Source organism: Balaenoptera musculus, chromosome 12 (genome assembly GCF_009873245.2).
Source record: "Balaenoptera musculus isolate JJ_BM4_2016_0621 chromosome 12, mBalMus1.pri.v3, whole genome shotgun sequence".
NCBI lineage: Eukaryota > Metazoa > Chordata > Mammalia > Artiodactyla > Balaenopteridae > Balaenoptera > Balaenoptera musculus.
This window is the reverse complement of record NC_045796.1, coordinates 14,649,866-14,665,378: the sequence shown is the minus strand read 5'-3', so window position 1 is coordinate 14,665,378 and position 15,513 is coordinate 14,649,866. Positions and strand designations below refer to the sequence as shown.

The following is a 15,513-nucleotide window of genomic DNA, read 5'->3' as shown; positions in this document are numbered from 1 at the left end:
AGGAAATGAAAGGAGAGGACATTCTCAAAGTAGCTTCAGCATCATGATAAGGCATTTTTCACTGAAGATAACGGTCAATGTTTTCAAGAGCTTACACTGTAGTAGCCACAAAAGAACAAATCATGGTAATCATGTGATTCCTAATCCTAGATGAGCATCAGACTCATCAAGGGGGAGCTTTTTTGTTTTGTTTTGTTTTTAAAGTATTATTTATTTATTTATTTATTTATGGCTGTGTTGGGTCTTCGTTTCTGTGTGAGGGCTTTCTCTAGTTGCGGCAAGCTGGGGCCACTCTTCATCGCGGTGCGCAGGCCTCTCACTATCGCGGACTCTCTTGTTGCGGAGCACAGGCTCCAGACGCGCAGGCTCAGTAATTGTGGCTCACGGGCCCAGTTGCTCCGCGGCATGTGGGATCTTCCCAGACCAGGGCTCGAACCCGTGTCCCCTGCATTGGCAGGCAGATTCTCAACCACGGCGCCACCAGGGAAGCCCAAGGGGGAGTTTTTAAGAAGCACAGATACAAGAGCTCCACCCTCAGCTTTCAGTCAGCAGATTTGGGTGGAACCTGAGCAGCCACATCTTGGAAGACCCCACAGAAGAGTCTGAGAGACAGCTATGCTTGGGGATCACAAAGCTTGGGGATAAATCTCTTACAATTGCCAGGAACCAATACCAGTCTAATAAAACATGCATATCCCTTTGACTAGCCCAAAGCGAAATAGATAACAGTTTATCCCTATACGTTGTTTTTTTTACAAAAATGTAATTTCATGTAGTTTCACAACTGTCATAAAGGAGGAATAATATTGAACTAATTTAAAATAAAATGCTATGTCTTTTAATGCAGATGCCCAGGCTCGACTACAGTAGAAAATATGATAAAGTAGTAAAATGCTTACATGTGTTTATAATGAATGTTTGGATATAAGATGATTAGAAGCCTTTTTATACAAGAAATACAGGCATGTGAAAAAGCAGAGGTAGAGTTGGGACACCTGAATAAGAAAACTGAAAAACTAACCAAAACCTATTTCTATATGATAAGAAGAGAGAAATTACATTGATTTAGTAATAATATGCCAAGAAAAACTAAAGACTGCGAAAGCAAACAAAGTAACCCCCTCAAAGCAGGTCAAGCCAGTGCCAAAGTAAACAGAAACATATACCCTATCTTACATATATAGGAAATACATACCCTATCTACTATACTCAAAGCAAATATTCAGTTTCTAGCACGTAGAAAGGCCTTGGGGACCATATCCTCTGGATGAGTGATGGAAAAGAGATGATGGGTTGGAAAAAGAAACAGCAATACATATAGAAGTTGATCAAGAAGCGTGTGGGAAACCTCTACAGGTAACGTCAGCGTAAGACAGAACGACAAGAGCCTCAAAATAACGTTAATATGTACTTTTCATAAAATGGATTTCTTATCATGCTACAAAATTATTTAAAAACACACGGGAGGCAATAACACAATATTTCATTGATGTCTACTATTTTATAATCGTGGATTCTAATTTCGTTGAGAAGAGCCTTACATCTCTTCTATACATTTGCAACCAGTTGTGTTGCTTTTGTAGTACTCAGACAACTGCACTGAAATCGCCTCAACTAGGTGTGTAGTGGGAAGGCTTATATCATACATTCAACTGACAAATTGAATTAAACTTAAATTTAATATTTAATCTAAATTAAAATATTAAATATATTTAAGTATTAAATAAATTATTTGATAATTTTGAGAAAATATATTCCCTTTAAGCTTTCCTCTCTATAGCCAACTCGCATCCTGGACCTCTTGGGAACAGCCTCACCAAAGCTTTTCAAGACTTTTCACTACAGTTTTTCATTTGGAGTAGGATTAGTTCAGTAGGACACTCAAGAAAAACATCCTTCATTGTTTGGGACTGTCCCGCACATTGCAGGACATCCAACTCAGCCCTTCCCACTAAGGGGCTTCAGCGACCACGAGCTGTCCAACACCCCCCCAGGACCAGCAGTAAGTACCAGGAGGAGGGGCCGCAGTCGGAGGTGAAGGCTAACACAGATGCAGTGCTTGTGAAACGGTCAGCCTTGAAGGCAGTTACGAGCAAACACACCGCTGGGTTGTGGAAGCCATTCCCAGAAGCCCACCTTCAAGGCTGATCTGCCGATGAATCCCTGGGTCATCCAAGAGCCAGATCCGAAAAGAAGCTCTTTCTTATTCCAGTTGAATGGCAGCTTTCTGGCCTAGACCACTTACAGCTGTGGGTTTGAGGAGTTTTCTTCACTCTTTTTTTCCTTTGAGTCATTCCCTTTGCTCTTCTGGTCCAGCTGCTATAGATGGAATGACTGTCCCAGGGTCCGTTGTCACGTTCTTCCTTCTGGAAAAGACAAAAAAGAAAATGGCCTTACTTGAAGACTTTGTCCTCAAGCATCTGGTGAGCCTCAGCCTTCCACACTTCTCCGGGAACAGTTAGATGTGCCCCTCAGTGGAGGTCAGCGGCCGGATGTTCGGGACCTTGGGCTGTGCTAGTGTTTCCTCTGGACGCAGTCACATGCACACATGCACCACCGTGTCCATACCTGCATTCTTCCAGCCTGTGGAAGACTCCGTCACCTGGAAAAGTGATGCGGGGTGGCAAGGGTGTTCCCGTGGGGTGGAGCAAAAAGGAGGAAGGAAGGAAGAGAGTGTCCAAGCAGAGAAAGAGAAGGAGGGAGAAAGCAAGAGCAAGGGTCACTGAGAGCCAGAGAGGGAGAAAGGCTGAGATCTCTTGTCTATGGGGTGTCCCGCTCCCCATTCTTTTCTGCCACCCGCTTTCTCCATAGACTCTTCCTAAAAGCTCCCAATGTTGGCTGCAAGATTCAGAATACGTAGAGGCTCAGATCTGCCAACAGCACTTCAAGACTGGATAATGACATACAGATTGTTTTTTTCCATCTTTGGGATTTGGAGCAGCCTGGGGAGTTGCAAAAGCCTGCCTTGTTGTAAGACTCTTTCTGAAGGCTCGCACTGTCTGATCACTGGCTCCGTGCTGCTGGGAACACTGGCGCAGCTGTCCAGGGTGGCAGGGACCACCTGGGATATGGAAATTACCGGGAACCCTGTTTGGCTTTTGCCAGAGCACCTGAAGCATTCTGGGAATTGGGATTTCTGTTGTTTCTCTCCACCGGCCCCTTAGGGGCAAAAGGCAGCAAACACGGACCACGTTTTTTGCCAGAAAAACCCAAAAGGAAGATGGCTGCAGTTGTCAATTACTGGCATTTCAACAGGACTGTATATTTATTTCAAAGTATATTTGCACGGCTAGGAAGCATCTCACAAGGATGAGATGATAAGCTGTGTTGGTGCCAAAACAGGACTAGAAAAACAGGCTTGTTCTGAGAATGGCTTGCAGCCCGAGAGTCAGTGTTAAGAAATCCTTCCTCCACAGGCAATAGCTGCTCTTAAGACATTAATGCTTAAAAGAAAATAAGGCTTGGAATCCCTATCTCAGGACACGCTGTCCGCACACAGTAGGTTCTCAATGAGAGCATGCGGGAGGGAGGAGCCCACGGGAGGATGCGGAACCAGCAGCACAAGGGAAAAGCACACTCCCCAGAGCCTGAGTGCCAAGGCTCTTACCTCCACAGGAGAGGGCAGAGTGCAACGCAGGCCCTCAGGACGCCCGTGATTCCGCACAGGGTGCCCTCACCCAGTGCACGCAAGCAGGAGGAGCAGGTGCCGCCGAGTGTCACCTTCCCACGTGGGGACATGGAAGCTCCTTGGTTCTGTGGTTTCCTTGAACAAGAATGGGATTATTGGTGAACGAGGCCAGCATCCTGGGTGGTAACAAAAAAGGAAACTGGTAGAAAACACATCATCCAAGTTGGATTAACTCAGCTCTGTGGCCTGGGCAGGTTCCCAGGACATCCAGCCAGACACAGGGCCTCTAAGAGATGCGAGGCTAGAATGTGTGTGATGACATGAGGGCAGGGAGAGGCATGGCCGTGGGGCTCTGGAGAGGCTGCCCCTGACCCCTCAACCCACTGGCACACACCTCCCTTGCCATCCGTTACCTCCTGGCCAACACCAAGGCCACTAGACATTTGCTCATTTTTCTAGTGGACACAGTCTTTCTCAGAAGCCCACACGGAACATAAGTAATCCAGCAATTTCTTTCTCATCCCACTGCCTGTCCACTGCTTACTCATTCTGTGCTCAATTTCCTTTGGATCAGAGTGCCTCTGGGTATCAAAACTACATTATTCTATTCTAGTGCCTGTAAGCCAAGAGCCTGACCATTCTGGTTTTGCTATTGTTGTATTTGTTTTAAATATTAGCCCTTTTCCATTCCAGGCAATTACAACTGTATTTACTGTAAGTTCCTCTGTGTGGGTGTTTTCCCCATTCCCAACCTACAGGCTGCTGTGTGAGCAGTAACTCATACTGCGTTACAAGTACAAAGTCGGGGATTCATAAACTTGGGGGCCTTTAACTTGAAAATACCAGTGAGGATGGGGGGAGGGGAGGAGAAGAAATATACTTATGGGTGGGCCAGTGGGCTCGTAAGACCAAAAAAAAAAAATGTTGCTAAATAGACGTACATCTTGAGAAAAATACCGCGTCATCTGCCCCCTGCGAGATGATGCGTTTGGGTAGGTTGAGCTGATTTCTGCAGTGTTTACTTGATAGAACAGCCATCGTTGTGGTCCCAAGACAAGAATACTCCATCCTGCCCTCCTTTTGCTTTCAGTACTTCTCACCTCTTTATCACTCACCTTCCTCTGCTCCTTGGGCTGAGCTCACAACTTAAGTCAAAGAGTCAGGATTCTTTCAGTTGCAAGTGACAGAAACCCCACTAACACTACCTTAAGCAAACAGGGGATTTATGGATTCATGTGTTAGAAAGGACATTATGGAAGCTCTAAGGTCAAATGAAAAAAGTAAGAACCAGGACCTTATGACAGGAAGCAGGATTTCTCCCTTCCCTCCCCTCCCCCCTCCTGCCTCCCCCGCGTAACTATCGCCTCTGCTGGTCGCTGCTGGGTTCCATTCTGCAGGGGGAGCTCCACGTACCTGGAAGATGGCGCTTACAAGTCCCACATTCTCATCCTCCCGGTGCCTCCACCCTAGAGGAAGGAACTTCCGCCCACAACTTCCATATACAAGCTCAGAGAAAGCTCTGGTTGTCTATCTCGGGGCTAATACTATCCAAAAGGATAGAGTGACCTGATTGTCTAATTTCAGCCTTGAGTCTATCTGTGGCCCCGAGAGCAGGATTTATTACCAGAAGAAAGGCAAGAGGGGGGGGAAAAAAAAAAAACATGCCTGGCAGTGAAAAACAGCAGTTCCTGGGGTCCTCTCTACCCTCCCATCATAAACCTTTCAGCTGAGGATGAAAAGTACGAAGGCCCCAAAGCTGACCTGAACTGTAGCAGAAAATTAAATCCTACCTGGAAAAATTGCCTGTCAGTCACTTAGCAAATCACTTTTGCTCTCTCCGTGCCTCTCACGGAGAGGTCACGTGTCTCAGAGTCTCCGCTATAAAACCGGATGCAGAGTCAGCACACTGGCTCATTCTCCACTCTGCTCCATCCCGTCGAGTTTGCTCAGCAGGTTAATGCAGCTCTCTGCCCTTCGGATTCTTCATGTGAAAAGGAACACTAATGCCTCCTTCGTGGAGTTGTCGTTAGCGTTGGTGACAGGCGTGTCAGAGGAGAGGTGGTTGGTATTAACCATCACGGCCCCAAGGCGAACAGTGCCTTTCCAGGGAATCTTGATGACAAATCCTGGAAACTGGCTCCCACACAGGGGGCCACATGAGTTTCCTAAACACGTGCTCTCACACACGTACATTCCTAAGGAATTTTGCGTGGTTGCCTGGACCGAATAGATCGCGAACTTCCCCGTTGCCGGGAGGGGGCGGGGTGGGGGGAGGGGCACTGGCTGAGTCTTACGTCCCACGCACATGCCCAGCTTCCTGGACCTCATCCTCTTTGAGCTTCTCTCTCTCACTCTCTCTCTGCACATTCAGGAGTGTACACATTTCTGTCCAGCACCCTGAAGTCTCTGGAAGAGAAGGACCATATCCACCGTGTCCTGGACAAGATCACAGACACCTTGATCCATCTGATGGCCAAAGCGGGCCTGACTCTGCAGCAACAGCACCGGCGTCTGGCCCAGCTCCTCCTCATCCTCTCTCACATCAGGCACATGAGGTGAGGCGTCCTTGGGTTTCCCATGGGAGAGACGTAAAGAAATCAAGCCCCCAACAATATGTTACAGCTGGCCCAGGACGGGCTGATGCCTGAGAACAGATAACACACTCGGGACGGTTCCCGGCACATAGCATAAAGGCTGTGGGAGGCTAGCAGAGGGAGGCAGTAACTCTGTATGGGGTGTGGGCGGGTGTCAGAGAAGCCTTCAGAGAGGAGATGATACTTAAACGCTCAGTTTGGCGCATGCGCAAGATCTTAAGCCGGGGAAGAGTGTGCAGCGTGCAGCTCAGGGGAGGAGGGTCCCGTTTGGTTGTTCACTCTGCCCCAGCCAATCAGGGGAAGTCTGCGAGCACACTCGTCCTCGGAAAGCACTGCGCACGTCCATTACTGTTCCTGTGCCGCACTCTCCTTACTTACAAGTGGAAATTCTAAATGAGGGACTCTGGGTCCAAACGCCTCGTGGCTGGTCAGCGTTGACTCCTCCATCCCTCTCAATCCATTCTTGTCACCCCCGTTGCCATTACCCTTGCCCGAGCCACCATCATCTCCTCCTGGATTTCTGCCCCAGCTGCCTAACCTGTCTCCCTGTCTTCATCTCAGAGCCTTTCTAATCCATTCTCCACAGTAGAGCCAGTGTGATCATTCTGATACCTAATCTTATCACATTGCTTTCCTACTTAAAGCCTTGAAATGGCTTCCCATTGCTTTTAGATGAAAGTATAAATCCATTTATTTTGCTTATATTCCTTCTTATGCTCTAGCCTTACTTAACTTTTAGGACTTCCTGGTAGTCTGGGCTGTAGCCCTAATCAGCTGTTCTCTGAGTCAAGGGGGACTTCCACTTCAGGTTGCAGATAGGCTGCGCAGCTGTTTACCTCCTCTGGGCTCACGTACACATCTGCGGGTCAGCTGATGGAAGCAGGGCACAGCTGGGAGACTCTGCATCTAGCTGCAGGCCTGAAGGTTGGCCAGGTGACTACCCTGTGTGCCTCTTGCCCTCCTTGTAGCCACAGGAGAGCTGGGACATGTTCTCCTCATATTGATGGCAGAGGCACAAGAAAGTGAGTCTGTTTGGGGAAGTGCATTTTAATCTTTTAGTTAAGTCATGTCCACGAACATTCCACTGGCCAAGCAAGTCACATGATAAAGCCCAAAGTCAAGGATCATGGACACATGGCACAGAGAGTGAATCTTTCTGAGCAGTAAGCTAATCTATCATAGCTTAGATACGACTGCTTGCAGGAAGCATCTCCTGACCCTTAACACCTAGGTGAGATTTATACCCTGTTCTTCCTGATTGTTACTGCTCATTTTTTATCTTTCAGCACCATTAGACTGTAAACTCTGTGAGGCAGTTATCACAACCCGTTTTGCTTATTCTGTGTACCCAGTACCACCTAGCATAGGGCTTGGCATGTAGTAACTACTCAATAAATACTTTCTATAGAAGGACGATAGCAGAGGAAATAGAGCCTTTCTGTGCCAGAAGGTAAAAGTGGCCTTGTTTCCATTCTAAATGGCTGGCCAGAGGCTTAGTGGGTACCATTCCCGTGAACAGAACCCAGCCTGCAGGGAAGAGATGAAGAAAGTATCGGATTCTTTACTCCAGAAAGGCCACAACAGTGGTGAAGTAATGACACTCCTGCATGATGAAGTCTCTATGACCTTGTGCTTACACCAGAACCCCAGGATGAAAAAGAGATTCTGTTTCTTAGTGGCTATGAGGGAAGGGCCAAGGTGTCTAGAAAGAGTTAGATTAATTTTTAAGGGGTCTTCAGACCTTGAGACTGAGTCAAATGGCAAGAAGTTCATCCCATCAAAGTCCCAGGTGCCTCCTTTTCTGGAGATAACTTTGCCAACTGTTAGCTTCTTGAGAAAATAAATGTATCTTTCTTTGTATGTCCCACAGTGCCTTACATGTCGTATATGCTCACAACATTATTCCTGAGTGAATGAGTGTATAAATGAATGAATGAACAAATTACCTGAGGTTTTTCCTATGAATTTGAAATTCACAAATGATGGCTTTCAATTGGCAAAGTTGGGGAGAAAGTGACTGCAGTCTCTGTTCTCAGGGAGTCCCCAAGAATCCCTGTGTCACAGATGAAGGACTCACATTGGCCAAGTTGAGTAGGTGACTGCATTTGGAGTACACATTTTCAGTCCTTTCTCATCCATTTCTTTTGATGAATATTACACAGAGGGAAGAGGGGGATAGATCAGAATAACATAACCCCCTACCAAATTTCCTGACCGAGAGAGTAACCTTCCCCTTGAAGAAAATGTATTAGCTCTACTCCAAGCTAGGAATTTCACTGATGTAGAAACCATGTATCACAGATGAGGATTTTTTTTTTGTTGGTAGGAATTGCTGAATTTTCAAATCCATTAACTGCTTGTCAGCATTAGCCAGCCTAATTAGTTAATACCAAGTATATTTGCACTGCATATACAGGCCTTGCTAGTTTTACTGGCAACACGTGGCCAAGGGCAACGGCAGCGAGAGTTCCTGTTTGAATTGTGTGACGAGCTGGAGAGAAGTTGCTATTCTATTGCAAGCTTTGAGCTTTCTCTCTCTCACTCTCTCACACATACACACACCCACATACCAACAACAATATTATGGTGCCTCACTACAGCCAATCTAAATCACAGAACTCTGTTGTGTTAAGCTTGGCCCCAGCCATATGTTGTTATTCAGAGCATTTAACACCAGATTTCATCTGATGGTAAATGTGATTCATTAGGTTGCAAGAGGAAGACGGTGTCAGATCCAGGGGCATTTAAATTTAACAGCATTTTAAATTAAAACAAAAACAAAAAAACAAAATCCCACTGAAAAACGTAATTTAGGTGGTTGTGTTATATGGCCCTAATCACTTTGATGCTGTGTTTTCATGGCGCATCTCCAGCTAGGGCTGACTTTTCCCCTACTGAAAATGCAAATATTTTTTAGGATGTTCTTGGTCTGTCTACTCATGATCCATGATTCTTTTTAAAGAAATGTCAAGCTAGAGAATAGTTTTTTTTTTTTTTTTCCTGGTGGTAGTGTGGTGGGGACAGAGCAGAGATGTAGCTGGTGGAGGACAGGGCTGGGGGTCGGGGGGAGAGTAGTAAAAGGAGAAGCACCATTTACATGCATTTCCCTAGGTCCATCTATCCCGTATTTTCTGAGCATTTACCATGTTTTTGCCACTGTTGGAGACCTACAGGATGGACAAATTGCAGCCCCTCACCGAACTTGCACAATGTGTGTTGGGATGTGGGTTGGCAGTGTGTGTGTGTGTGCACATGCTTATGGAACAAGAATAAACATACATACAGACATACACACATAGGAGAATTTCAGGTTGTCATAGCGCTGGGAGAAAAACAGTAACATGAAAACCAACGGCTAAACCTGCAGGGCCTGGAACCGAATGCCACTGGGGTCATGGAAGGCCTTTCAGAGGAGGTGGCATTTGAAGATCTGGGGGAAGTTCATCCAGGTGTGGGGACAGCAAGTGCAGATACCCTGAGTCTGGAAGTCTTGCTTTGTTTCTTTAGGGCCAGCATGAAAACTAGGTGGTTAAAGGGAGTAGGCTAGGGAGAGAGGCGGGACAAACCATGTCAGTTGGACCTTGCATAGCACGGACAGAAATTTAGATTTTATTCTGTTACATGGGAAGCAACTGAACAGTTTGAAGCAAGGGAACTTCTTGAATGGTTTATTGCACATTTAAAAAGCTCTTTCCTGGAAATCTGAAAAAGAGGGGATGTATGTATACGTAACTGATTCACTTTGCTGTACAGCAGAAACTAACACAGCATTGTAAAGCAACTATACTCCAAGAAGAATTAATAAAAAATAAAGTAAAATAACAATCTAAAAATAAATTAATTAATTAAATTAAAAAATAAAAACTCTTTCCTACATGGCAGCCTATCTCATCTGTTCTCTTTTTAGGTGTAACTGCGATAGAGGGAAAGAAATTCACCTGCATAGTAAATCCTAAACTGGCTCTTTAAATAGGAAGAAAGTTTGGCATATCAGTGTCGCTGGGGTTTTGCTTACTTGCCCTTCCTCGGCATTTCAGCAGTCCCGGATCTGGGGATGGTCTAAAGCGGTCCTGTCTGTGTCTTCCCGCCCACAGTAACAAAGGCATGGAGCATCTGTACAGCATGAAGTGCAAGAACGTGGTGCCTCTCTATGACCTGCTGCTGGAGATGCTGGACGCGCACCGCCTGCACGCCCCAGCCAATCTCGGGAGCGCACCCACGGAGGACGTGAACCAGAGCCAGCCGGCCACCGCCGGCTCAACTTCATCACATTCCTGGCAAACGTATTACATCACCGGGGAGGCAGAGAACTTCCCCACCACAGTCTGAGAGCTCCCCGGCTCCCCCACGGTTCTGAGAATCCCTGTCGCACTTTACCCACATCATGCACCACTCTAGCCGACTTCTGCCCCTGCACACACTCTGGCATGCACCCAGCGCTGGCTTTCTAATATGGGTGGCCATTCATTTGCTCGCTCAGTTCTAAGTGGCACGCCTTCTTTTGGGAACAGCCAAAGGGATTCCAGGGCTACTTTCTTTGTAACAGCTCTGTCTCTCTCTCTCCCTTTGCTACCTTACTCAGCATGAGGATTCCCTTAGCGTTTCATGACTGAGCTCCGTCTACGAGCTGGGCTCAGATGACTGTGCACTTTAGCTACTTGTGACCCAAGGCCTGGAGAGTGGACATTTCACCTCCGTGAATGTGAAGCACTTTTTAATGGATCTTATTTAAGCATAAGCCACAGGAAAGAATTGAAAGTGGCTCCTTTAATTGCTGACTTGGAGAAAGCTAGGTCCAGGGTTCATTATAACATCCTCTTGTATTCCTATAGTAACATATTTTATTAAAGTCAGACCTTAAAGCTTCTGCTCTGTTGCGTGGCTGTAGCAGAACAGCCGGTGATTGTCCAACCACTTCCCCTATAGGAATACAAGATGCACACAGGGAAAGAAGAGCCCCTAATTGTCAAGACTTGGTCAGCTAAATACACTGCACCTTCAGATTTGCTGAATGCTTTACCGTTAGCTTTTGAGAGCACTAGGTATAGGTCATGGGTTCCAATTAATTCTTGCTTCCCATGGACCCATGGAAAACAGCAAGTTGATCCCAGTTAAGTCACCTCCACATACACCAGTTTCTTTGTGAGAGATAAATTCTTGTTTTTTGTTTTTTTTTTCATTTTATAAAAGAAAGCCCTCTCCCCCCCCAGGACTTGCAGTAAATGGGCTTCAGGACCTGTTCTGGTGTGATCTCACTCTTATCAGCAGAGGGCGCTCTGCTCGGCTCTTCCTGGTGTGTAACTTACAAGGTGAATTAGTCAGGTGTAGCGCCCAGGCTATGACCAAGGGCAGTTTAAATGCGCAGGCACCCTGGTGACACTTTTAGCCCTGGAGCACTGGGCTTAATAGTAAATGTGCACGATTCTTGTAGGTACTAGAGACCAAAGAGGAAAGCAGGGCAGAAACTGGATAAAACTGTGAGGCTCGGGGTGGCGCTGCCACAGGCTGCAGCCGCTTAGGAGTGCTACTGGCAGACCCCATACTGCACTGCGGGGCTGCCCTGGGGTCCACGGGGCAGTCCTCCTCTTCCTCATCTCCCCGCATGGCCCAGGTTGGAGGCACACTCTGAGCCGGGGAGGAGGGCCAGGACTGGAGCGCTCCGAACTCAGGCTGCCTGGGGCCTGGTCAGACCACACCTGCCCTTGGTTGTTCAGAGCTCATCCAAAAATCAGGGTTTGGCCTTGAGGGGAAAAACAAACAAACAAACAAACAAGCTTCCCTAGAGTCTATTTCATTAACCTTCATAAGCCAAGAAAGCAAGACTAGAATTGGGCCACAGGAATCCTTAAACCTATAGGCTAAACAAGAGAGGCCTACGCCAGCCACAGGGCAGATTTCCCTGGGTCTTTGCTTCTCTAAAGCAATTATGGATTATTTCCCCTTTTCAGCTAAAAAGAAAGTTTGGTTTCCTCTGGTGACCGCATTGTCTGTAACTCAAACCCCAGTGATAGGCAATGTGTTAGCCAACAACCCAGCCAAGCTTCTAGGGCTTCTCTTGGGATGCCCGTTTCAAAAGCGGATTTCATCCATTTCCAATGACCCAATCAGTGATCACCAAAGGACTGGGAACCTGGGAGGGCCAAAAAAAAAAACAAGTTTTTTTTCACAAGTGCATCTAAATTTGGGGGCAATTTTATGTATCAATATCTGCAGTAAGAATGTTTAGAACATAATTCTTTTGTTGTTTTTGTTTAAGAAGCACCTTATATAGTATAATATATATTTTTTTGAAATTGCAATGCTTGTTTGTCAGACAATTGAATGTAGTAATTCTGTTCTGGATTTAATTTGACTGGGTTAACATTCAAAACCAAGGAAAAATGTTTACTTTTTTTGTATTACTACCTTGTGATGTAGTCATTGATGCCTAAGGCCTGGTGATTATTCATTTAAATGAAGATCACATTTCATATCAACTTTTATATCCACAGTAGACAAAATAGCACTAATCCAGATGCCTATTGTTGGATACTGAATGATAGACAATCATATGTAGCAGAGATTATGCCTGAAAAGGAAAATTATTCAGGGCAGCTAATTTTGCTTTACCAAAATATAAGTAGTAATATTTTTGGACAGTAGTGAATGGGTCAGTGGGTTCTTTTTAATGTTTATACTTAGATTTTCTTTTAAAAAAAATAAAAACAACAAAAAAAATTCTAGGACTATAGGTGATGTAATACCAGCTAAATCCAAACAATAATCCAGTGGAGGGTTTTACATTATTCATCTGAGATGTTTGTATTCATGTTAAGATACTACTACATTTGAAATGGGGCAGAGAACACCAGATGGTTGGTATGTTAGCCCGGGAGTTTCAAGTAATTTTAAAAATCTCTTCTTATTTGAAGTGCCACTAATGGACAGCTGATACTTTGCCGCTGACATTACTCTTGGGTGTAGGGAATATGCTGTATTTTTTCCCCCCACTCTGAGACAATTTAAAGTTTGAAAGCCATGGTCGATCGGGGTGGGGTGGGTGGGTTAGGGTAGGGTGGGGAAGTGGGTTTAGGAATTTGAAGAATGGGAAATATCATAATAAGAGTCTTGAAAGTATTTTGAAGCAGATCAATACTGGCGCCTGGGGTATGCACCAGGGTTCAGTATTTCACTTGTGCCCTGTTAACCACAAATAAGTAGCTGTATCTGACAGCCATTCAGATACAATGGCAGCTTGAGTTCTAGGGAAGAACTAGTGGCGTCTGCAGTACAGTCCAAGGAATAGCTAGTGGTCTGTGTTTCTTTTAGCCATTGCCTAGCTCCAGGCTTGCGGTAATGATTCTGCAATGCTGTCATGCAACAGAGAGGCTAGTTCATCCAAAGAGAAGACCCTACGTAGGTTGCAAAATCCAGCCCCTAAGGAAGTGTAGTCGTTGATTAGATTTCCCTATTAACCTTACAACTATCTTTAACCATGCCATATCTTATGCCTTTTGGGGGCTGAACAAATAAGGGACTTACTGATAATTTACTTATGATCCCATTAAGATGTTCTTGCGTTAAAATCTTATACACTGAAAGGGCCGTTGATTTAGGCCACTGGTTCATGAAACCAATTCCAAATCCCTTCCTATTCATACTTCCCAACTCTGCGGTGGACTGTGGATACTGGGAGTGATCACTGGGACCATAGTAATGTCTGATATTCACAGGCAAATTTGCTTCAGGAAGCTAGTTATTGGAAAGACGAATAGAGTCATACGTAGCTTCTGAGACAACCGTGATTCTCTTTGGTGCAAGTCTTGGGAGGATGATTCAGATGACACTGCACACCTCCGGGATGAACTCCCTGAAAACTTACTCTCAACTGGAGCAAATGACTTTAACTGTGGTCCCAAATATCCACCTTTTCATTAGTGTTATCTCTGTTTCTAACTGCAGTTCCTTTCCATTTGGATTAAAGTGAGTGTGGCCTCTTTCTAAGTCACTTAAAATTGTTTTCTAAGTACCTGCTGCCTCTATTATGGCACTTCAATTTGCACTGTCTTTCAGAGATTCAAGAAAAATTTCTATTCTTTTTTTTTTTTTTTTTTGCATCCAAATGTGCCTGAACTTTTTAAATATGTAAATGCTGCCATGTTTCAAACCCATCTTCAGTGTGTTTTTACAGAGCTGTGTACCCTGGAAACCACATACAGCCCCATGAGCAGGTGCCTGAGGCACGGACCCCTTTGCATTCACAGAGAGGTCATTGGTCATAGAGACTTGAATTAATAAGTGACATTATGCCAGTTTATGTTCTCTCACAGCTTATAAACAATGCTTTTTGTGCACTACAAATTCTTCAGTGTAGAGCTCTTGTTTTACGGGGAAAAGCTCAAATGCCAAATTGTGTTTGATGGATTAATATGCCCTTTTGCCGATGCATACTATTATTGATGTGATTCTGTTTTGTTGCAGCTTTGCTTTGTTTAATGAAACACACTTGTAAACCTCTTTTGCACCTTAAAGAAAGTAAAGAATCCAGTGGGATGCTCAAGCACCTTAAACAATTTTCTCTACCTATTTGGTGTTCAAATAAAGAATTAAATGAAAGACGTTTGGTTTTTTTGTCAGCTCCCTTCTTGCTGGTGGTTCAGCACTGCCCAAGATCAAGGATCAAGGTGGTGACATGCATCTGTAGAGCACAGTGAATGCAGATGATCAGTCTGATGCCAGGCTCCCCTCCAACCCCACCTACCTCCCACCCCAACCCAGGCACAGAAGGGAATGTGTGGACCTTAGAATCAGGCAGCCCTGGCCATACTTCTTGGCTCCGGCACATACAAGTTTTATGACCATTGGTCATGAATTTTCAGAGCCTCTGCTTCCTCATCAACAAAATGGTGATAGTAACACCTAATTCACAGGGCAATTGTGAAGATTATATGAGGTGCTCATTAAAATAGTAGTTGTTTTCTAATGCTTGATCCCAACCCCTTCTTTGCGGGGAAGAAGAAAGAACGAGTGAATGGATACATGAATGATCTGAAACTTACATAGTTGCTCGGAAACCTCTCCCCCATCATGCACGTGAAGCAGGAAAGTGGTTCATCCCCACCCCATCCCACCTCTGGTTTCCATTTCACGACTCCCTTCCCTTTGCAGAGATACCTGCTTATTCTCTTTTCCCCATTTTCTCTGTAATTTAACCGGTGAATTGGCAGGGGGAGTGGGGGGGGGGGAAGATAATGTGACTAATTGAGAGGCAACATAATTCGCACATAGGCTCTGCAACTAGATTAGTCAGTT

The 15,513-nt window shown here is 45.3% G+C and overlaps 1 protein-coding gene across 2 annotated transcripts in view; it reads left to right on the top strand.

Annotated features, from left to right (window-relative positions):
- The window catches only part of ESR1 (estrogen receptor 1), a 259,834-nt gene extending 245,017 nt beyond the window's left edge, over window positions 1-14,817 (top strand). Inside the window, exons 8-9 of one of the 2 annotated variants that reach the window (XM_036872012.1) lie at window positions 6,000-6,183; window positions 10,317-14,817. In XM_036872012.1, coding sequence (XP_036727907.1) covers window positions 6,000-6,183; window positions 10,317-10,551 — 419 coding nt within the window. In that variant the 3' untranslated portion in view covers window positions 10,552-14,817. The remainder of the gene's footprint in view (window positions 1-5,999; window positions 6,184-10,316) is intronic. The other variant, XM_036872013.1, reaches the window with a different exon arrangement.
- Window positions 14,818-15,513: the final 696 nt, after the last annotated feature.